This window comes from Protomyctophum bolini, assembly GCF_963924005.1.
Source record: "Protomyctophum bolini genome assembly, chromosome: 12".
In the NCBI taxonomy this organism is placed as follows: domain Eukaryota; kingdom Metazoa; phylum Chordata; class Actinopteri; order Myctophiformes; family Myctophidae; genus Protomyctophum; species Protomyctophum bolini.
The window spans coordinates 5,498,065-5,521,771 of record NC_137873.1 but is presented as its reverse complement, the minus strand read 5'-3'; the positions used below and the strand labels follow the sequence as shown (position 1 = coordinate 5,521,771).

The window sequence follows — 23,707 nt, the reverse complement described above, 5'->3', positions numbered from 1 at the left end:
GCTGGTAAGCCAGCCTTACAGCGTGTCGCAGGTTCGAGTCCCGATCGCGACGAACTTTGCTGTAAAATAATGACAGCATCAGGCAGAGATTCTGACCCATAATGTCTACAAACACCCTTGATATGATTCTTATCTCTGGGACCGCAATCTATAGTGCAAAGTCCTCAGTGTGCGAATGGGTCCACTTGGTTCCATTTGTACACCCTCTGAGTTACAGACATGTAAGGGGGCTGGGGGCCACCTAGGAACCGCCTCAAGGACCCCTGGGTGAAAAAATGCTGTAAGGTGTGGCTATACTGTAGATGCACATACATAAAGTGAGTCGCAAATCGAGTGGCAAAGTGAGTTTAACTTCTGTTTGCATGCATGGGCTGTAAAGGCCCCGTTTCCCCCCCGCTCAGTAGGCCTTCCCACATAACTTCTGGGTAGGATAATGATGATGATGTCATTCGCATTCCATTGGTACAAGTCAAAAGTACTGGCCTCCAATCATTCAAATGACACATGGCTGAAATGCAGTCGTACCTGTGTGCTGGATTTGAAGGAGTGTTTGGGAGAGAGGCTCCCTGTGCCACCACTGAGGGAGGGAACACTGCTCAAGGAAGCAGTGGAGCGCAGGCTCTCTTTAAGTGGGGCAGAACCGAGACCAGACAGGGCAGGCAAGACGGCCACGGCACCTGGCAATGCCCCCGCAGACTTCTTCCTCCTCCTGGAAACAGGAATGAGGTTGGCGGGCAACGCAGTGGGGGTGGCCTCATTCTCCATGGCACGGTACACCAGATGCATAGCCTGGAGAGAGAGAGAGAGAGAGAGAAAATAATAAAAACAGGTCATCTTTTTTAGACCTTAGCATTACCATTTAGCAAAAATAATTCTTTCCCAGGAGAGCGCCATCTGTCATATGCAGGCAGGTGCAACAGTGCCACAGAGCTTTATGCAACACAGCAGTTAAACCACAGCATCATTCTGGGTAAACTTTTGCTGAAAATAGCCAATAAAACACGCTCACAACGCACTGCGATGCGTATTCTCAGTGAAGATGTGTAGAATTCGGAGGGACTCAGTTCAACCATTCAAGCATGTATAGGGTTTAAGTGGTTAAGTGTAAAGGATAAATGCTGCCTTACCACACAGAACTCCTCTTTGTCCAAGTGTCCATCCTTGTCTATGTCACTAAGGTCCCAAATCTAAACAAACACATGAAAAAAATTATGATCCTACAAGAAAGATTCAATAGCTCTGCATATTTAATCGAACTCTAGTGTGACACCGATACCTTTCCTAACACGTCCATTGGTAGCTTGGAGTTGATCAGCACCGGCTTCACTTTGTCACCAGAGAGGACACCATTGGCTGGTATCAGACTCTCAAAGATACCCTCAAATTTCCCTTTTTCATCAGGCTATAAAAGGAAACAGAACCTGATTTAAAACACGTCATTCAACATACAATCATTCACACATAAATCAGTGGTATACTGTAGGTGATTGAAAGGATAATTATGGCAATACTCACCCTTATAGCCCAGAGGGCATCTGCTGATGCTGGCGCTGCCAATACACCTAAAGATGGGCTGCCTGTGTCTTTCTGCAATTTAAAGGTGAGCATCAAATCAAATCAAATCAAACTTTATTTATAGAGCACATTTTAAAACAACCAAGGTTGACCAAAGTGCTGTACATCAGTGGCAAAAACAGAGAACAGGCAGGAGGAAACACAGAATATAAACGAGAAAACACAATAATAAAAATGACAAAAATATAAGCATGAAAGCAGAAATGGACTCAGGAGGGATTAAAAGCCAGGGAGAACAGATGAGTCTTAAGGTGAGTCTTAAAAACACCAATGGAGGGGGCAGAGCGAATATGAAGGGGCAAGCTCTTCCAGAGCCTGGGAGCTGCAGCCGCGAAAGAGCGTGCGCCCCTGGTGCTTTTTTTGGTTATACGGCCCTCTAGCAGTGCTTGATCCGCAGAGCGCAGAGCTCTAGCCGGGGTGTATGGTTTTACGAGCCCGGAGAGGTATTCGGGGGCCAGCCCATTTAAACATTTAAAAGTAAATAAAAGGACTTTAAAATCAATTCTAAAAGAAACCGGGAGCCAGTGAAGGGAGGCCAGCACGGGGGTTATGTGTTCTCTCTTTTTTGTGCCAGTTAAAAGGCGAGCAGCAGCATTCTGGACCAGTTGCAGTCGTCTGATTGCAGACTGTTCGATACCGATGTATAGTGAGTTGCAGTAGTCTAACCTGGCGGAAATAAAAGCATGGATTGCAGCATTGAGCATAAACAGTCTTTTGAGGTGGCTAACTTACTGTGTAGAGTAGACCAAGCAATTATAACAATCTGTATATATATATCAGTGCTTCTCAACCCATCTCTAAATGCACCAAGTCTCTGTATGTCTGTCTTCCACGTAACTCAAGAACCATTCGCCCCGCCGACTTCAAATTCGACAGTGACACACGCATTCCACACCACCACAGTGCAGTGCCCGGTGTCGAGTCGGTCGGACCCACGGTTGTCCAGAACCGCCACAAAAGGCCCCTGCCCAGGCTTAGACAGGGCCCCATGCCCATGGAGCTGGCCTATTCTGACATCACAAAGATGTACTTCTGACTACTACAGTCTGCAGACTCCTCAGTGTTCATTTAAATCTGAAAGTGTACAAATGCGGTTCAATGTCTACACTCTCAGAGATAAAGACACCTGTAAGGGTCCAATTGGTTCCTAATGATCCATCATTTAGCTGGGGACCACCCGGAATGGATCCCACAATGAGAACCACTAGAAGATCTTTCTTTTTTGAGGGGGCGCTACCCCCGCCAATATTCAGCTATAGTGTTGATTTTCGTCTTACACAAACATTAAATTCCCATTGACAATGAATGGAGAAATCACGTCATATGTAGCCTCTCACTTCACACAGGTGTGATTTTATTTTGTCTTCAAATTTCCATGTTGTGGACATAAACATAATTATGGAATATGTCTAAACATCCGATTTCAATTCACTGTAGGTGTGTGACACTCACAAAATTGGGTGGAGCCAAGGTCTGGTTGAGGTTGTTGAGGCTTATATCATTTCCACCCTGTGCTGAGGCCACCAATCTCAGAGCTATAAAGAAACCCTGAGGACGAGAAACATGGCAGAAACTATTCATTTTTAAATGTTTACGTCAACATTACAGGCAAACATCCAAGTTCGAAATAAATGTGAAGAGTTACCCGCTTATCCAAATAGCCCTTGTGTTCTGAATCAGCCAAGTCCCAAATCTGAACATGGAAACAACAACAGTGAATGTGATATAACATTCAAAATCACGAGTACATATTTGTGTACACATTTCTGTTTGTGTGTTGTTTTATCTCACCTTCCCCAACGTACTGTCTGAGAGACCTGACTTCTTAAGGAATTGGGCAGCATCGCCAGCAGCAACTTTTCCAGTATTTACTGGATCCACCTACAGTGAAAAGATGATACACACACACTCTCAAAGCTGGACATAGGAGGGCCTGGCGCCCTACAAAAAAGGGAAAAAAAGGGGTCTACTATGAGAGCACCTTGGGGCGATTTTCAAGCTTACTGAGATCACCCAAGACTCTTTTGGATTATGACATTTGGTAGGTGTTGTGCTAGTATATAAGTAAACTAAACAGACACAACGTTGCATGTGACAATTGCAGAATAATTATTCGTTATACTATATTGTACCTTTATATTTTACCATCACTTATAGTACTAATATAATACATTATGCATGATATTTGGTAGCTTGGATTCCTTGCAAGTGCCAAGATGTCTACACTAGGCCTGATAATTATTGTTTTGGTACAACCTATCTTGTTATGGTTCAGCGTGTCCTTGAAGCACCTAGTATAGCTATTGTCTGATCCCTGTGCTTCTTGGCAGAACTACCGTACCATACCGAGTGTTATTGTACTTCTCCCCATGATATCATGCACACATTAAAGCATCACCACCTAGAATATTGTCTCAACTCCTATGGCCTCATCTATTGCCGATTGATCCAGAATTCCACAACACACCCTATAATGGCCAGGCACTGCTTTTAGAGTAACAGTGGTAGAAATTAAATGTTATCCCTTACTCCCATTGGAGTGGACCAGACCACAGGGACCACAACAACTATATGGTCCCTGAGCACATAACCGTTAGACCAGCATGGTCCGTAGTATTGCTCATCACCTTGTTTCTTGTGACAACAGATGCTCTATATATAAACACACATTACACAAATACACATCACTGAGCAAAGCCTGGAGAGAAAGCATTAGGTAGACATTACCTGTCTGTAATAGTAGTCATAGGCTGGGTTTCCATTTGACAACTGAAAAATAGAGAGAAAAAGAGTTCACGTTTAACTTGAAATCCATACATTTCTAAATCCCACATGGGATTTAAATCTGGGTCTCCTGCAATTGTTTTTTCCTACCCAGATGGAATCCCTGCTTGGCCAGGGGAGATATTGTGCTCATGAGCTTCCGGCGGAATTACTTGTCGACCAGTGGGTGTCCTTACTGTCCTATGAGACACCAGGGTCTAGCCGCAAGCAACTAAGGGCCGATTCATACTCCTATTTTACCGCTGTTTCGGCGCTGTAGTGCCGAAATGATTTCGGCTCGTCAGAAATTTTCAGTAGCACCGAAGAGACGACTTTAGGACGGTACCCGCCCCCCCCGAACCTCAAATGACGTCAAATTGTAGGCTCTACAGCGCCGAACCGACTTTTATTCGGCTCTAAAATAGGAGTATGAATCGGCCCTTAGAAATCATGCCATCTGGCATCTGAGTTGGCATACCAACCCCGACAGTCTATTCATCATCCAAACAGTACTATCCGATTATATTACACAGCGCTAACTCACCAAGACTGCAGCTGTATGGAAAGCTTGGGTTATCCTCTTTGTATCCACTATCCGTTTAATAAACATCCACATGCTGTTGTAGGCTACATTCTGTCAATAAATTCTGTGCAGGTGATTATTGATTAAGTGTTGGGAGTTTAGAAGCACTTCTAGGAAATCACTCGGCGGTCCTGCATACCACCCGTTTCGAACATTGCACATAATGCAGGAACTAAAGCAGCAGGATGTTGTGTTATCTTGCCACACTAATTGAAATCCGTGCACCCGTTATACGTCCGCATTCTCGTAACCAAACCACACCGTTTGCACACATCTCCCCATGCACAACACCGACAGGCCACAGCATGCCTGTCCAGAGACATAACGCACTACCTTGCATCCATGCAACTTTCATATTTACTGTACAGTTTGCATTTGCATGAAATGCCATGTTATTGCACAAATTATATTTCATGGTGATGCAAATTACATCACATTTTGGCCACTCCCCTTCCCCCTGCACACGCACACGCACACACACACACACACACACACACACACACACACACACACACACACACACACACAGTGCAGCAGTACAGTACGGTACAGAACAGTACTGATTGTGGATAAGGCCAAGCTTGAGATTTGCACTGACAACCACCAGACAAATTGAATGTATCGTGTCACTGTATGTGCTATTTTGTATGTTCAAGGTTTCTTTATTATTATTATTCTCTGCAGAAGGAATTTATTGAAAGAAAGCAGCTCATAACATGCCTACGGTCAGTCAGGGAATATTATCTGAAGAAATTCCAATCTGTGAATAAAATCCTTACCAAGAAATGTCTTCAGCATTGTGTTTGTAAAGGTCTATAGTAATCAAAGACTGAAATTCAAATGTCCTAGGGGAATCTGTGACAGCTGCTGAAAGGTGGGGTATGTGATTTTATTGTAGCCTATACCTTATGCAATTGATTGATTTATTGATTGATTATGCAAGCATAATTTACAAAAATAATTCTGCTTTAAGTAGCAAGGACTTCTATTTGAATGAATGGGCTGTCAGGGTTGGCAACTCAAATAAAATGCCAGATAGCATTATAGCATAGCATTTCACAATGGAGGAGTAGGGAGACCACAACCAACCCCTACAGGTGTGCTGGTTATATTATATTAACATACGCCAACATACAGATGTTTTATTCATTCAAATAAATTCCGTATTGAAGCTTTAAGAGCAAGTCAAGTTGCATTGCTGGGGCAATGTGCATTAGCTACACGACACGGCTAATATAGACAAGGACAACACAATAAACTCAGCCACTGACAGCTTTTTCAAATAAAAGCAGTACTTACATAAGTCTAGCCCGGTAGCAAATAGATAATGTATTGTGATCTAACCTCATCTGCTTACATTACCGACACAACAATCTTCCACCATCATGGATTAGATTCACTGGCTTCCTGCCTTTTAACATTGCTAACGTTATAAGCTAAGCAAGTAAATTGACAACAATGGTTCTCGAAACCACTCCAGAGTAATTGCACACGGGCTAAACAACAGCCATGTGTTACCGGCATATACATAATGTCACTGTCATTAAAATAAGTCAAATGAACACGCCGAAAGGAGACATTTACTAAATCATTGGAAGTTCTTACCTGGCTGAGAGTCATGAGCGCCGCCATGTTTTCTGGCTGCTGTCGCGGGAGTGCGCACACCCCTAAGCGGTCACGCGCTTCGCTGCTGTCAAAAATGCCTTTGTCGGACTCATGAACTGGTCATTTAGTCATCATTATGCAATGCATATCTGATATAATCTGTATATTTAAATGAAGAATGCTTCACTTTACTGTCAGCTAAAACATTATTTTTCCACGCAGAACACAGGCAGTGCAATTACAGAAGGTCACCAAGTAGTATTGTTTGCCCATTTGTAAATGCATTTGTCGCCATCATGTGGACACAGGGGATATTTCCAATTCATTGTTTGATACTTTCAACTTTCTTTCAAATTTTATGTCTCATGGCTGTCATGTGAATGAATAGACTATTCTATATTAGAGCATAAATGTAATAGCAATGTACTGACATGTTGTTTGTCACATGGTTTTGTAGTATGTTTGGGATATGGGAATGTATTTTTATATTATTTATCAAGACACAAGACCCTTGAGCTCAGTGTGTCACAATTGCTGAAAATCTAAAATTTTAAGAAGAGCTTCTGGGTGTGTATTATCTGTTCAATTTCTCAAGTTTATTTCTTTAGGATTTTGATTTTATGCTAGTATGTTTGTCATTATTCCTATTCAGTTCAAACTTTTTGGAACAAAACAATATGACATCAAGTGAAACAATCACATGAGTTGGTTTTTTTTAGACTTTTAATAAAAACTTTGGTATCAATACATTCTGCTCATAACAAAAGCCAATATTGTGATAATGTGTCAAGTACCACACTAGTAGGAACATTCTGAATTTATCCATTTTCTGAACAGCAACAATATTATAAACAAAGCACATGTTGAATCCCACAAGAAACTTTCATAGTATAATCAATTGTCATTTAAACCATGAGGGGTTTTCAATTGCGCTAAAAACATTGCAACATCCATGTCATGAAACCCTTTTAAATGTAAGATCAGTCACAGCCAGTAGGAAGAACCTACAGGAAAGCTTGTAGGGGTAATAAAATCAGTGCCAAAACATTATGATCAATGAGTTACAGTACATTTACAGTACGGTACCTAGTCCTCTTTATCAGTACATATTTCAAATTACTATTTTTTTTCTACTTAATTCTTTGTTTTTAACAGTAGTGTTCTGCCAAACTACTCAATATCAAGTACAGGTCACATTGTGGCATAAAGTAGTAACCTTTTAAAACTATTCTCTCCCAAAATGTGCACGAGACTGGCACTGCAAGTAGTTTGAATTAAGAAAATATCAGATGCCAATGGTTACAGATTTATTGTCAGATCAAGATATGCCAACAGGGAGCAAAACAAATGGATCAATGCAAGTAAACACTGATATCATTCAATTCAAAAGTCACGGGGAGAAGTGTCATTGCTCAAACTGCTCTTGAAGGAATCACAAGTCTGCCCACTCACCCAACCCCCCTAATAAGTTTATCACCCAAGTCGGGCCATGTCCTGGTCTTAAGGAATGAATGCATAGCACTCACAATACTCCTTGGACAGTATAGGACAAGTGTTTGACGTGGACAGATACGGTTTCTGTCCAGGCTCCCTTATAGCTCAATTTTAAGGTTATGGTTAGCAGCATCATCTTCTTCCCCCGTTTCTGCAGTCTCCTCCTCTTCATCTTCCTCCTCCTCATCTTCATCCTCTTCCTCCTCGCCCTCTTCAGCGTCAGCATCGGTGTCTTGTTCCTGTTCCTGTTCCTTGTTTTTCTCCTCCTCCTCTTTTCGCTTCAAGTCATCTTGTTCCTGCTTCATCTTCTTCTCTGGTTCCTGTATGGGAGACAACAAGACGACACGTGAGATATGACATTTCCTCTTTGTGTGGTAAAGGTCTGCAAATACGGTGTATACATGTCAAAGAGACAAACCTTTGTGGCGCCCCACGTCTCCTTTCCAACGTCTTCAGCCTCCTTCACGTCATCTGTGATAAGGAAGTTGTCGAAGATGGTGCCAGATTTAACCTGATAGGGCACAAGAATGTGATAAGCATCAAAGTCCTGCGCACCTCAACACGAAGACAAAAAAAAAAAAAAAAAAAAAAAAAACACGGCCTCAAAGGAATGCTCACCTGCCACAGATCCAGGCCCAACACACCGATGTTGTCAAATTTGTAGATGGTTGAATCAGCACTGTATTCAGGATTGTCAATCTCAGGGTGAATCCAGGATCCTTTGTAGTTAGGGTTGTCAATCTGCTTGGGTTTCCATTCTCCCTGCAGACAATTGTTTTAATTATATATAAAAAAAAGTAAAATATATATATATATAATTTTTATATAATAAAAACACTAATTAGTTTGTGAACATAAAAAAAAAATCATTAATCTTATTCTTCGGACATATCATTTGCAACATAGACTTGTCATTGGACCAAATGTTAGTGGCAAACAATGATGTGTCAGATGCGACAAACGTGTCAGTTGCAACCCACAACAATGTGTTTTGCAACACAATGGGTGAAGACACCTTCCTTTTGAGAAAAGCCACAATTAACCAGAGGCCAAAAGGTAGGCAGCCGATAATGTAATAACTGCAAATAATGTAATGCTGGCAATAATGTAGCATTTATAATTAACTATAATTAAATAATTCAGAAATTATTCTGAATAATATATTCTGAATAATATTCTGTAACACCAATTAGTCATCTAAAAGGCCTACCTTGTATTCAGGGTTTGGGATCATGGGTGGCTCCCACTCTCCATCCATATCCACATCCCAGTCATCAGGCTTCTTGGCATCGGGATCGGGAATGTTTTCTGGCTTGTCCCATTCCTGGAGAGACAGAATCAACAAAATAGAATCTATTTTAGTCAGCAAGTACTTCAAATAGTAAATGGTCTTAAGCTGGGCTCACACCACAAGATAAATCAGGGAGATTTGGGACCTTTAAACAATCTACCAGCTTCATCTTCTAAACATTTTATCAGCTTTTTAAATAATGACCTGCTTCCTGCTCAAAACTTGTATGACTAGAAGGAGGAACACTAGTGAATGCAGTGACCACACCCATTAAAATACAATGACCCACCTCTGGCTTTGTGTCATCAGCATCATCAATCCTAGCACGGTCATCCCAATCCGCTGGCTTAATGGCCTCAGGATCCTTGATTGTCTTCGCGGGAAGAAGGTCCCAGTCATCCTCAAAGCTGCCGGACTCCACCTTCTCATTGTCTATCTTGACCTCATAGGTCTGATCAGCATTAACGATTAGTGTGTACAAGTGAGTCAGCTCATCATCCTGAAGGTAAAACATGAAAACTTTAGTTAGTGGCGGGGTTGAGTAGTTACTGTGCACATGTCTTTAGATAGGCCTTGTGTTTTATAGTTATGATTCACAAATTAAATTGGGCTCAGAATTACCTTGCACTTTATGTCTTTCTTGATGAGATGATTCTGACCCTTGTAGTTGAAGATGACATGGACCTTCTTTGTGCTGTAGCCACAGATATCAGGGCCTAAACAAGATTAAAAAATAAATAAAATCAGCATTACAAAAATGCATGCAGAGCACACCATGCTGCCATTTAGTGGCTGATTAGAGAAAGCTGGTGGATCCCAAGCTTGTGGTGTGCCGGAGACATCCATGCTTGCACACAGTTAACATTATTCATGATATTAGCTACCTCCAAATGTGTTGTACCCCATCAAATTGAACGCTGTAATGCCCACATATCGATAATATAATGATCATCTCTGCCGTGACTGAGTATTCATATTCACTTACCAAACATGATATAATACTGGGAGTCTCCATGCATATCAGCCTGGTCCTGGTCAGCAGGGAAGACCTTCACATAGCCACCTCCACAGTCGATCTTTTGCTCGTGTTTAACTGTAAACTGGATGACCAAAGTCTTTCCCTCGTTGCTGAAGGGCTCAAATCGGGCAGAGCTGGCATAAAATCGGGCATCCTGGCTTGTCTGCAGACCTGTGGTGTGAATGCACCTTTTAGTGATCAAATGAGGAAATACTTTTCTAGGAATCACGTTAAACTCCTTTAGAAAAAAAAGGTTGCATCATGGGCAACTGACACTTCACTGAAGCAACTGGCTTGTGGTACACCTCCTGAATGAACAAAGCCTGTGTGGGTTGCAAAATGTAGGTGCTTCAACAATTGACTTATGCAAACTGTATTATCTTTAATCATTGTCAAGATTGACTTAGACGTCGTTATAATCTTAGAGCAACTGATGTGCCACAATTTAAAACAAACTGAAATGATCACATATTTGTTAAAACACTACTGGCCATTTACCCTAAAGCACAAAGCTCAATTTTGTCTGGATTCGTGTGATTAACAAAACAAACCTTTGTCTTTCTCCTCATCTCCATAGAAGCTGCCGGCCGTCAGTTTCCACTGGCCGTAGTCAGAATTGTGTTTGGAAGACAACCAGCGAGTCTTCCATTCATCTGCACACAAAACACAAAAAAGTTTAAGACAAGACTTGCCGTAAGAAAATCTACTTCCTCAAAGTCAATGACCCTGGTAGGCTACAGTGTTGTTAAAGCTAGTATTTAGGTTAAGTCATTTTAGTATTGGACTGTCAGTGCTATAGTTAGGACACATATCATCATGCAGTCAGATCAAGCTGTCAGTTGCTTGGGTATAAAAACAGGTCACACTTTTGTTAATAGCAAATGTCTATGGCCAGTTGCTTGGCCTCTTGGGCCTCGTCAAAATTAGCCACTACCAGTCAATTATAAAACCAACAGGCAAGCAATATAAATAATCTATATACAGAGCTGTATTTAAGGGTTTATGGAATTTTGCCAGTGTTAAGTGCTAACCACTTGAATTTGACTGGGAGTCTGGGACGGTCGGTATGGTAAGTTAACCTAGCATGGAATGAATTAAGCGTGTGTGCAGACAGGGCAGTCTAGGGTAGACTTAAAAATGAAGATTCCTTACCCCCATCGAGGAACTGTTCTTGAAAGTGCACGGTTGCACGGACACAGTACGCTGTGAAAAGCAGCACAAACACCCCCAGGGCTCTCATCTCTGCTGCTTAGAAGCTGTCCTGTTTAGCAGAGAGACAGACAGTGTTGTTGATTTTGTCCTTGCTCACGGGGAGAGAGAAGGAAGAAGCAGGAAGTGAGCAGGACTTTTGGAGTTGCTTGAGCGAACAGATGTCTAACGGTGATTGGACGAGAGCACGTTCACCCCTAGGCCAATCACAGTGGACCACGAAACACATCACCCTTCTAGACTACTGATCCTGGATCAGAATGTATTGCGTGTAAAACCATAAATATCCAGGAGAGGGAGCCAAATTACACGGAATACTAGAGTGGCTTTCGGCTTGCATTTGTGGCCTACTCTGATATTTAAACTAGATTTTCAAATCTACGTTCTATATTGTTCTGAGAGGCTGGCTGAGAGCAACGGTTACAGGCTCAGCGTTATGGCCATTTCAAGAGTTAAACACTGCTGTAATAGTAACAAATTAACAATGCACCTGTGCACCAAGATCTACATCAGGGGGAATCTCATGGGCTAAAGATAACTTTTTGGGCGTTTCTTTCCCCCAAAAAAACAGTTAATTAAGTAGCCTATTCAATCAATCAATCAATCAAGTCATCATTCACGCTAGCTCTGATCCATAGCTCTAATTTCGTTTCATTACTGCGCAGGGCAGAATCGTAGAAGCAGTAGAAGGCTATGGACCAGAGCTACATTCATGCATGGCAGAGCCCTGAACATTGAGCCAAATTTTGTAGGGATTCATTGGAGCAACAGTGCAGTCTGCCATGAGATTCTGAGAATGGTCACTCACACACCAGGCAGAGGTCACAGCTGTGACCCCTGGTGCGTGACCATTCTCATGGCAGACCCCCCCAGACCCCTGAACAGTGGTTGTGCCAAATTGCCAATACAAGTTTGGTCTCATGCACAAGCACACTCGTCGCCGCTTGTGATGATGTGAGTTGTGAGTGACTGCATGTCCATCATCCATGACCATAACGGTCGACCGACTCACCAGGTATAGGCCTATATTAATATTGTCCGATTGGAGGAGGCTGAGCAACGCAACCAACGGTGCACATCATGTATAGGCTATATAAAAAGTATGCATCTCTTTATTCTTCTGACGTGTCCGTGTCCGTTGCGCAACCGATAACGACGTATTGTGTCGACACGTGTCAACTTGTCACTTTGAAACCAACGACGATGCGTTTTGCAACACTGTGAAGACAACTTCCTTTCTTTTGAGAAAATAAATTAATGTAATAACCGCAAATGATGTACTAACAACTGGCGTCTGGCAATGATGTAGGCTAATATTTGGAAAAAATATATTATTATTATGAATGTAAATTATGTAATAACAACTGGCCAACAGTTATGAACCAATCACACAATAACTTGTTTTGCATAATTATGCATAACAACAGGTTATGTGATTGTTCCGAAATGAGCTGTGACACAGTAGTGGCGTATCAGTGGTGTATCAGGGTTTGGGTGGGTCCCACAGACTCTCATCCATATTTTCATTCCAATCATCAGGCTTCTTGGCATGGCTTAATTATTATAACCCATCAATTTGAATATCAAAGTAGCAATTCTAATTACTCTGTTACAAGTAAGAGTCCTGAGAATGGCCATCATTTTATTGGAAGCTGCACAGGTGGGGCTTATTTTATTAAGCCTGTTGCAGCCAACCTATAATAGCCTAATATATCATAATTGATCCGTTAACATAGGCTTTTTGTATTTTTTTGTATACCCTTCTGCCTTTGTTGATATTATCAAGTGAAGAGAGACATGGAAATAGATTTTTGTATTGAAACATGTAACTTAATATAATATTTGCATAAATTGTAAAACCCTGAATAATTCTCAATAAAGTATATAAAAAGCGAGAAGTGGAGAGACATGCAGCAAAGGTCGTCATGAACGAACGGGTCTCGAACACACGACACGCTGTCAGGCCAAAGACTATATGTGGCCTGCCACTTGGCCAGCGGGCGCCCTGGCTTTTTGTATTATTAATGTCTAAATCTAAATCTGCATAATTAACTAAGTGTCAAATAGTAAAAGTGTGTGTGTGTGTGTGTGTGTGTGTGTGTGTGTGTGTGTGTGTGTGTGTGTGTGTGTGTGTGTGTGTGTGTGATGTGTGTGACATACATTCTTATGCATTCATTGTGGTGTGTCTTGTGTCAGTGTGCACCATGGTAGTGAACATGACATTGTGTTCATGTACCGAATGATGTACCAGTATTTATTTAACTGTTATTTTTGTCCAGTCAACGGGTGTGAGTAAGTGGTGCATGGTGGGGGGTCTGTGTGACTGACATGTCCTTTTTCTGCTAGTGAATATTGGAGAAGAAGACAAGCAACCGGCGCCAGCCATCAAACCACCCCACCCCCACTAATCCCCAATTATGTCAAGAGGGGCAAACAGTGTCCCTTTGAAAAGTGTTCTTAATCAAACCCAATCAATTCCGCTCCTTTCCCTTATTATTTCCACCATGGACTACGTCCCGCTAGTCAGCCTGTTAACTGGAGCCTGGGCCCCAATGAGGCCATGCTTGACCAAGCAAAATAACAGATAACGTATAGTACCAAAAGTGTTATCTTTCCAATTTCTGTGTTGTCAGCTACTCTGTATGCTATAGTGCTTCTGACACAGCAGTCAGTGAGGAGGAAATTTCCTTTTTTCCCCCCAGTGTTTAGAGATTTCTATACCAGAATTAATGAATTATTATTATGGCATTAAAAAATATATTTTTAAACCGTTCTTAAAGGACCACTTCACCACTTTTCAACATCTCTTCATATAATTGGTCCTCACTAATGTTCATGATAAAACACCACATTTTTTTCCTACTCAGTCTGTGTCTCACAGGAGGGCTTTGGGCCAATGACATCATCATTAGGCATATATTATCTTTTTAAAAACAAGATTTGTTTTGAAATATATTTAGATTTGTATTATCGTGAGAACGATGGCTTCAACTTTTGCATTGCAACTTTTCAAGAAAAGAAAGCCTTCCGTTTCTATTAGCTTGGATTGACCATCGATGATGTCACTGGTGGACGGGTTTCTAAACTGCCCACAGCCTTCCTATGAGACACAGACTGAGTAGGAAAAAATGGTGGTATTTTATCATGAACATTAGTTAGGACCAATTAAAGGAAGAGAAGTGGAAAAGTGGTGAAGTGGTCCTTTAAGGGATTAGTGGTCATTATCACTGCCATAGACTACAACCATAATCCACTGGGGTGTGTATGTGTGTGTGTGTGTGTGTGTGTGTGTGTGTGTGTGTGTGTGTGTGTGTGTGTGTGTGTGTGTGTGTGTGTGTGTGTGTGTGTGTGTGTGTGTGCGTGCGTGCGTGCGTGCGTGCGTGCGTGCGTGCGTGCCGTGTGTGTACTCTTTTGTGCTTTAGGCCGGGGGCTTCCATGCTTGTATGAGTTCTTGTTCCGCATGAGACTGGTGCAACCGCATATAAACAATTAGGCCTACATTAAATATAATGTAAAAACGGTGACGCTTCTCTGTTTTGTTATTGACAGAACATTACAAATACTTCCATTTAACAGGTGAACGGCATCACCAGTTTGAATCCCACTTATCAATATCAATATCTTTAATAAGTATCAAAGCAATTAACTTATCTGTGATGATGATGATGATGATGAAGATGATGATTTGAATATGAGAACATCTTATGTAAACATATGCACATGTGCATACCATGTGCTAAATCATTCCTGCACAGGAATCAAATAATGCACAACATGCTTAATATACATCTTCTTGACATATACATAAATAGATAAATAAACAGATAAAGTGGAGCAGCCAGGCCATTATTTCCCAAACACTGAGTCGGAAACCATTATTGGGTCACAGACACGGTAAAAACTGTGTCCTTTTTCCTACAAATTTAAATTTATTATTATTTAAACAATAATGAAAAAGAAAAGAAAAAAGTACCTTTTCAAAACAATTACAAAAACAAAAAAACGTTATAGTTATATTTTCACTATTTTGAAATAGGGCTTATAAGGTGTTCTTTCATAATGTACTTTTGTACGTTTGGGTCCCGGGAAGACACCAAATGTATCTTTGGGGTCTTGAGCTGAAAAGTTTGGAAACCCCTATAAGCTACCAGAGGGCAACCAGAGTGTCAGCCCACTGACACCCCCGGTGAGGCCTGATGGAGTGGATCATCATCTGCCTAACGGCCTGACAAGGCTCCACAAGGCCTGGAGGAACACAACAGCCGACTCCCACTGTCACAGCCTACATTGGCCTATTGTACATCAGCACTCATTAAAGCATGATTTATACTTCATCGTATGACGGAGTCCTCTGTCGAAAATAGACGATCTGCAAAATCTCAATGCGTCACGATGCAACACGTTGTGATCAGCTATTTTCTGTGTGCGACACAGTGTTAAGTCATCGTGGCTCACTGGTGAATGTGGTGGGGGGGAAATAATGCCAGAATCTGCAGTATTCACCTTATTTCTACTGTATTTGTTTTTTATTGTGTTATATTTCAAACTTGCACATGGAGCATGAAAGTCAGACATGTAGAGATTAATGTGAGGTGGAAAAGTGGAAAAATGTTGAACATAATTATAATAAACATAATACACAACATTTATCATGTTTCTAAATGTGTCTTCTAGTCAGAAATATTATTTTTTAGTTTCTTTGGCTTTTTTTGGTCCACTTTAACCAACAGGGATTCTGATAACAAACCAAACAAATAAAATCTATTAAAAACAACACGGTATGGATGCTGCATTGGAACAGGATATAGTCAACGTTTAGAGGCAATGTAGAATGGGAAATTATAATCATAATCTTGTTCTTTATAGTGTAAATGTATCAAATTTCCCAAATCTGGTGAGGGAAATTTGCCCATTTCGATTGCCTTAAAGAATTGCCAGTGTAGTGTAACCTATACATACGCCTATCATTGGCTTAAGACTATAGTCTCAGTTAAATAATATGATCATATTTTTGATGATGCGTAAATGTTAAAGGAGTTGTATAAACATACATCACTTCAAACATACCATAAACATTGTATTTCAATTATACAATTAAGTCCACTTCATCATCGGTCATCTCTGCCTTAAAGAAGACGTGGATGTTTTCCGCCTCTAAGCATGCTTGTCTAACAAGAACTAGACAAAGAGAGCGGAATCGTGCTGAACAATGCGTATCCCTGTAGCCAGTGCATCATCCACACGGGCACCTACAGCACACACACACACACACACACACACACACACACACACACACACACACACACACACACACACACACACACACACACTCTGATCCCAACCGTATGTCTGAACAGTCAGTGCAAAAATAATCCCCTTCTTAACAGTGTTCATCTGGTAGTTTTAGCAACCAGTGCTACTTCATATAGAGGCAGGGAGGTTACCAGCACCTGTTTACTCTCCCACATTATATCCACCTGTCAACATTTTGTCAGCAATGCAACAAGGAGCACCTTTTGCTTATAAGGACATTGCATGATATGCAATGATTCATGTTGTCTGGTCTAGCGTCTATGCAACAGAAATAACCTATAATCTCCCCTTCCAACCTTGTGAGTTGGAGGGGAGGGGCACAGTTTGTCAGATCTTGAATAGGGTTTTAGGGGCATCCGAGGGCATTCTGTCTATCGTTGAGAACCTCGGGTTAATCGCTTTAAAGGCAGTAATTAGGTGTTAAGAGGTATGCTTGTCTGCCCATATTAGCCTCTGGGACAGATTAGACCCCCAAACTTCCTCCTCAATCCTCCAAACTCAGGTTATTGGGACTCTTAAAAGGTAATTTTTTAAAGATCAAATAATTGAAATATCAGACACATAGTGTCGTTTGCATTGCCTTCAAGCATATACCCAAATGAAAATAAGACGGCGGTTAAAAGGACAAGTCAAGTGGTTCTAAAAACACTCATGAGTGTGCCCACTGAGAATTACAAACCAGCTGGAGTATTTCTTTAATGACACCCACCCTGGGTCCTTAATTAATACTGTCCAAAACGATAGTTCAAAAGGAAACCCAATATATAAGAAACATACAATAACAACAACAAAAAAATCACATGCAAGTTTCTCTTTTCACATACACATTGTGAATCACAATGACCATTTCTCATGCATGTCTCTCTTCTCTTTGGCCTCTGTTTTCTAACTTTCAAACACTATATCCAATAAAGTGATTATTTTCCCAAAAAAGATCTTCTTACCTGTGCATTATTCCCATTATAACTGACACAGGATTAGGGTTAGGTTGAGAATTCAAGGGTTCCGCCCACAAAATAATCAACAAATTTCTTCAAATACATAGGCATTTTTGGACAAGTTTGCCTCAACTCAATACACAGTAAAAAACACGTAACCACAATAAACTGTTACTTTTAGACGATATTGAAGTCTACAATATAATTCAGCCACCTTTAGATATTCTAAATAATCTTCAGCATGAGATTCCAGACATTTCTATCAAAACAAGATCAGAGAGGACTTATTGATCAAAAATATAGCAAAATGTTTGTCATATGAAAAAATGTACAAAAAACGAAATCAAATATCTTCCCATCAAGGTATTCATTCAAAATGCAATACCATTTTAAAGTGAAAAACAACAAAAACATTGTTCATTAGAAGTTCATTTTGAGAATTGCTCAAATGCAACCACAATGGAAAAAAACATCTTTGTAAACATTCACTAGAGTGTGTGGAAAAAACCTCTTCACTGACTCACATGTGTTGCCAGGTTTTATCCATAGACTGAATGTGCTCTTTGGCTTTCATCCGCAGTGCAGCGATGCTGGAACTCCTCTCATCCTCCATAGGATACTTGTCACTGAAGCTAGGTGGGCACTGGTAGGGCGGGGGCGGCATGGACTGCATGGACTGCATGGACTGCATTGACTGCATTGACTGCATGGACTGCATGCTCTGCATGGACTGCATGCCTTGAACCATGCCAGGTGGGGTGTTGAGGAAGCTGTGGCTAGGATAAGACTGCAGGCCTTGCGGTGACCCCATAAACCCAGGGATTGTGTGCATGGGAGTGGCATTGGCCATGGGCGAGGTGAGCCAAGGATCCAGGGGCATGGGATTGGACATTGGACCCACGCTGGAGGGCATCGGGGGACGGTTGAAGGACAGCATGGGAGAATCATGGAGCTTCATGCTGTTAGTGTCTAACTTCTCTTGGCGTCTCCACTTGGCCCTGCGGTTCTGAAACCACACCTACAATCAAAAACAAAAAAATATGCATTGAGACGTTCGAAGTGAAACAATGTCATTTTTTGTCACAGTTATCACACAAATAAATGTAAAGAAAATACACATATACATTTCTTCATCATATAGGTGTCTTTCACGCCTCTGAGTGTGACTAGTCTTTGTTTGATGATCTCTGGCTGGGACCAGAAGGAAAACAACTAGCATAAACATAACAGTTTTTACAAAATCTGCCCGGGGTCCATGATACTGTATATATGGAGCTGGCCTGTTCTGACATCACAACGGCATTTGGTAGACCACATCATTCTTTAACTGATGCATAAAATGTGTTTCACAGTTCACAACAATGTCCTGCTATGCCCTAGTACTCAGTGATGATGTTCATACCTGCACGCGGACCTCTGGTAGGTTCACCTTCATGGCCAGCTCTTCCCGGCTGTACACGTCCGGGTAGTGGGACTTCTCGAAGGCCCGCTCCAGCTCATGGAGCTGATATGTGGTGAAGGTGGTGCGGTTCCTCCTGTGCTTCTTCTTGGGATGGTCATGGTCTTCCTCCTTAGCTGGATCTGGAGAATCCTCAGGACTCTCGATGCCTTTCTGGAGGTTGCTTATCTCCTCCTCACACTTGTCGCTGGAGAAAAGTCCGGAATCTAGAGAAAATGAATTAATCAGATGTTTTAGTTGACAACGAACTTAGATACTTACAGTAGCTCTATTTTGTCAAAATGACAGAATTCTCACACAATCTTTCACAAAATTACTGTTACAAACCCTCCACCTTTGAGGGTTTGTGTAAACACAAACATTGTGTTAACACAAACATTGACAATGAATGGCCAGCTTTGAGTGTTTGTGTAAACACAAACAAACATTAAATTCCGTTGACAATGAATTGCAGGCCTGATTAAATTGATTGATTGAAATTTGTATTCACAGTTTGTAGAATGGGTACAGTTCAATGAAAGTACAGGTCAATACAAAATCTGCTATACGAAGATAAAACCAGAAAAGGTACTTTAAGACTAGTTTACATCAGGGTCCTACGGAGCCTGTGAGTGGTCCGTAGGGTCCTCCATTTTAAAAGTAATTTTTCTTGGCATCTGATCAGAGATTGAAGAGTAGCCTATCATTAATAATATGTTGAATGCACACAAGATTCTGTCTCATTATTCTTTTTATGGGCCGTTTTGCTTTTTGTAGACACGTGATTATAGACAGAATGGAAACTGAGGGCACTCAGGACGGAGAGGGTGAACGAATGCCACGCAGCTCTACAGCCGGCATTGAACGTTTGGAGTTCTGTAGTCAGGACATGCATGCCCCACCTTAGAGGCTATTGGTAAAACGTGCATCCTGCAGGCACGTCTTTCTTGGTCTTGACGTGGGTTAAGTAAAGCCACTTACAGTAAGGGGAGGAGCTAAGGCTACTCTGGTCTGGGTCATGTCAGGTCTTTACCCCATGTAGGAAGCATGGTGAGATTAACCCATATATGGAGATCCCGGGGGCAACATGGTCCTGGACAACTGGATCTCCATATACATATATACTATATATATGGGCATATATCGGTCAGATTGGCTGCATGTTTTTGAGCGGGCGCTCGCCCCTCCTATGTTCAGCTTGGAGGGTTTGTGTAAACACAAACATTGTGTTAACACAAACATTGAAGCCATTGACAATGAATGGCCAGCTTTGAGTGTTTGTGTAAACACAAACATTGAATGCCGCATTGATAATGAATTGCCAGCTTTGAGTGTTTTCGTAAACACAAACATTGTGTGAAGACGAAGGTGCTGACGCAAATTGTGATTCGCCGGAATGAGATGATATACAATGATGTATGATGATAAGAGCGCCCCTCATTTCACACAGGTGTGATTTTTACACCTCTAGGCGGAGGGCTGGATAAGTGAATTCATGTGTGAACTCCAGATGGTCAATAAAAACATGTAGGTCTGTCCCAATCATTTCACATCCACTGCATTGTCCACCTGGAGAGATGTGTCCCGTGTCCCCTCAGGGGTCATCATCATGTTAGCTTGTGGCGGACATTTTTGTCTAAATATTTTTTTTGCTTTGCCAAAGAAATACAAAATGAGCATACAACAATATTACCAGAAACACAAATAATAGAATAGAATAGTCCCCACTCCTTTTTGTCACATTATACAGAAATTCCCAATACTCATCCTATAACAACTATAGGAGCAGTGAGCAGCCATTGGATTCTACGGCGCCCGAGGAGAAATGTGGGGTTAAGAGTCTTGCTCAGGGACACACATCATGCTGGAATGACCAGGCGGGCTCACTAACCACTCAGCTATGGCCACGCCGAATGACCATAACAGGTTTGTGACTATATGTGCCATAAATATAAGTATAAAATCAGTGTCATACATATCCTGAAGAAATCCTGAAGACATGGGGCTCCATCTTGCATTGTGAGCGTGTAGATTGGCTATTTGAACTATTTTAAAAGGTTTTCTAAAATAGGGTTTAAGGGGTGGCGCAAGATATAGCCCATGACATTCAGTAATTGGGTAATATGATGAAAATAAGAACATTATAATGGTGTGTAAAACAGAAGATCTAGGCCAAGGCCAAGACACATTTGTCCTGTACGGACATTATTGATAGCCCCTGCATGCCTGCTGTACAGAGAGAGCAGGTACATGCAGCAGGTACAGTAGGTTACTTTACATGACTTCCGGTTCAAATGGTCTGGTGGTATCAGTCACCAGATTTTTTTTGGGGGGGGGGGGAGAACAAAAATCATCAGGGAAAGGATATGGCTCCATAAAATATTAAAAATCACATCCGTGTGAAGTGAGGGGCGCTCTTATCATTGTTCGTCATCATGACGTAAAATATACAGTCTATTTGCTCAGACGCTATGATGTAAAATTGTCCATTCATTGTCAATGGGAATTGAATGTTTGTGTAGGACAAAGTTTGTGCCAATGTGCCCCTCAAAAATAAATGAAAACAGTACGGGTGTTTTAGATTAATCTAACATATAAACTTAAAATGGAGGTTAAAATGAATATCAAATATCTAAATACTGCAAGAAACTTAAAAACTGGGTGTTCACATCAGCCTGAGTAGACGATGAAATGACCACAACTTTCTTTGAAAGTGAAATATCTCTTTAAATAAATAAGCAAATATTTCTCAATGAAATCATTGTTAGTGTGATTCGATCTCCACATTAAACTTGTTAACATTAGAAGTCTTGTAGCATAATGCACCATGAAGATCGAACTTGAAATCAAACTAATTGTTAGATTACAACACAATTAAGGTGGATGTCCCTGGGTTATTCACTATTGTAAATGTCAAAAGCTAATAATTGCATGTGCATGCCTATACACACGCACACATGCACATACACAATAAACAAACATGAATCCAGATACTATGCAGGTATGTATGGTATATTGCATATGGTTTGTTAATGTATTTATCACTGCAGAAAGAACTTCAAAAGATTTACATGGACAATTATTTAGATTAGATAGACATCAGTGTGATGTTTAAAGCTTTTCTTGTTATCCATATAGTATTAGTGTGTAAAGTGTAAAACAAATGGCCCTGTCTTCATACTTTCAAAGTTAAATGAACACTCATGTGTACCATACACATAACCAGGAATATACTGTACTGTATTGCAGACAGTCAGTATTCACAGTGAGTGAAAGATCATGAAGGTGTGCTGATACTGGCCATTGACTCATTGCATGTACTCCTGTCAGCAGTGAGTTTGGATGATAGCCCTAGGTAGTAGGTCCCCCCGGTGGGGGCTCCTCACTGTCAGTGTCAGGTGAGTCAGTAGGATACAACAGCAGTGACACAGAAATGTGTGTGGGGAGGAATTAATTAGAAAAATGAATAAATTGGGGAGAAAGGGGGGGGGGGGTAAAAATGAATTTACATGAACCTAGCATCTGGGGCAAACATTCAGCAAAAATTGCAGATCTACACATAATTCATCATGTTGCAGCGCGTTGTGAGCTTGTAGATAGGCTATTCTCTACAAAGATATTTGGTGGGAAGGGGAAAAAGGAGTAGATAAAGTAGACAAAGTATTGAGCCCTATAGTTGACTAACTATATAGCCTACTATAGGTTTGAGACACAAAGTGAGGCAAAACCTGCTGATTTGAGTCAACACAGCACTTGTTGGAACGTAGAGTTACAGATTAGGGTCCCACAGATAATGACTTGTATCAAATGGGGATATAAGGCCTAATGCATATCAAACTGGGGGTCCTTGAAATTGAAAAGGTTGAGAACCACTCTACTACAGGACTCACCATGGTATCCAGAGTGTGATGTGGTGTCTCCCAGAGCTGGAAGGTGTTCGTAGGGGTCTTGAGGAACGTGCTTATCCGAGTTCTCATCATTGGACTTGTGAGTCTCAACTTCCCCTACAGACTGGAGCAATGGGTCCTGGTCTTTGCTGAATCCCAGTATGACATCAATGCTGTGGACCCGGCCTCCGCCACTCGACCCGGCACCTTTTGCCATATCATAGTCTAAGCAACCATCGTCCCCTATTCCCAAGGTATCCATTGACAAATGCATCCGAGCCCCCTGTGAGATGCACTCTCTTCCTCGACAGATAAACGAAACAAAAAAAGTGCTACAAGATAGAGCAGCTGTCCAACCAGACTTTTCAAGTACAAGAGAGAAGAGCTTATGCCTGGTGAAGGGGCTTTATTCTTCCAGTAGGGTCCAGTGTAATTGTTTCCATGAAACAAAGCGAGAAAACTCTCATGATATTGTCTGCAAAAGAGAAAAAGTAAGGACAACTCTTAATGCCAATTACACAAAACCGTAATTTCATTGAAAGAGAAACAATACTATTTCACAATTTCCACTCTATGTTTAGTAGATAAACAAT

General features: G+C 41.3%; 3 protein-coding genes across 4 annotated transcripts in view; all 3 read right to left on the bottom strand.

Annotated features, from left to right (window-relative positions):
* The window catches only part of LOC308325948 (epidermal growth factor receptor substrate 15-like 1), a 31,242-nt gene extending 24,667 nt beyond the window's left edge, over positions 1–6,575 (bottom strand). For both annotated transcript variants that reach the window (XM_080778732.1, XM_080778733.1), the window contains exons 1-9: positions 6,527–6,575; positions 4,303–4,344; positions 3,367–3,456; positions 3,221–3,268; positions 3,028–3,123; positions 1,516–1,587; positions 1,277–1,402; positions 1,128–1,187; positions 526–789 (exon numbers count right to left, since the gene is read on the bottom strand). In XM_080778732.1, coding sequence (XP_080634858.1) covers positions 526–789; positions 1,128–1,187; positions 1,277–1,402; positions 1,516–1,587; positions 3,028–3,123; positions 3,221–3,268; positions 3,367–3,456; positions 4,303–4,344; positions 6,527–6,553 — 825 coding nt within the window. In that variant the 5' untranslated portion in view covers positions 6,554–6,575. The remainder of the gene's footprint in view (positions 1–525; positions 790–1,127; positions 1,188–1,276; positions 1,403–1,515; positions 1,588–3,027; positions 3,124–3,220; positions 3,269–3,366; positions 3,457–4,302; positions 4,345–6,526) is intronic.
* Positions 6,576–7,671: 1,096 nt separating this feature from the next.
* On the bottom strand, positions 7,672–11,663 carry calr3b (calreticulin 3b). The gene is made up of 9 exons (XM_080777401.1): positions 11,482–11,663; positions 10,881–10,982; positions 10,297–10,500; positions 9,933–10,027; positions 9,601–9,810; positions 9,231–9,344; positions 8,639–8,782; positions 8,439–8,531; positions 7,672–8,340 (listed from the first exon to the last, which is right to left on the bottom strand). Exons 1-9 carry the CDS (start codon positions 11,567–11,569, stop codon positions 8,119–8,121), a joined length of 1,272 nt encoding a protein of 423 aa, XP_080633527.1. The 5' UTR covers positions 11,570–11,663; the 3' UTR covers positions 7,672–8,118.
* Positions 11,664–18,309: 6,646 nt separating this feature from the next.
* Positions 18,310–23,388, bottom strand: LOC308325244 (retinal homeobox protein Rx2-like; the record flags this gene model as incomplete). The annotated part of the gene is made up of 3 exons (XM_080777715.1): positions 18,310–18,807; positions 19,192–19,454; positions 23,118–23,388. 3 exons carry the CDS (start codon positions 23,386–23,388, stop codon positions 18,310–18,312), a joined length of 1,032 nt encoding a protein of 343 aa, XP_080633841.1.
* Positions 23,389–23,707: the final 319 nt, after the last annotated feature.

Coding starts and splice junctions, on each gene's coding strand:
- calr3b (XM_080777401.1), bottom strand. CDS start 11,569: ATGAGAGCCCTGGGGGTGTTTGTGCTGCTTTTCACAGCGTACTGTGTC. Junction 9,811..9,932: donor AGAAAGACATAAAGTGCAAG/GTAATTCTGAGC, acceptor TTTTACCTTCAG/GATGATGAGCTGACTCACTT. Junction 8,783..9,230: donor TCCCAAACCCTGAATACAAG/GTAGGCCTTTTA, acceptor AATTGTCTGCAG/GGAGAATGGAAACCCAAGCA.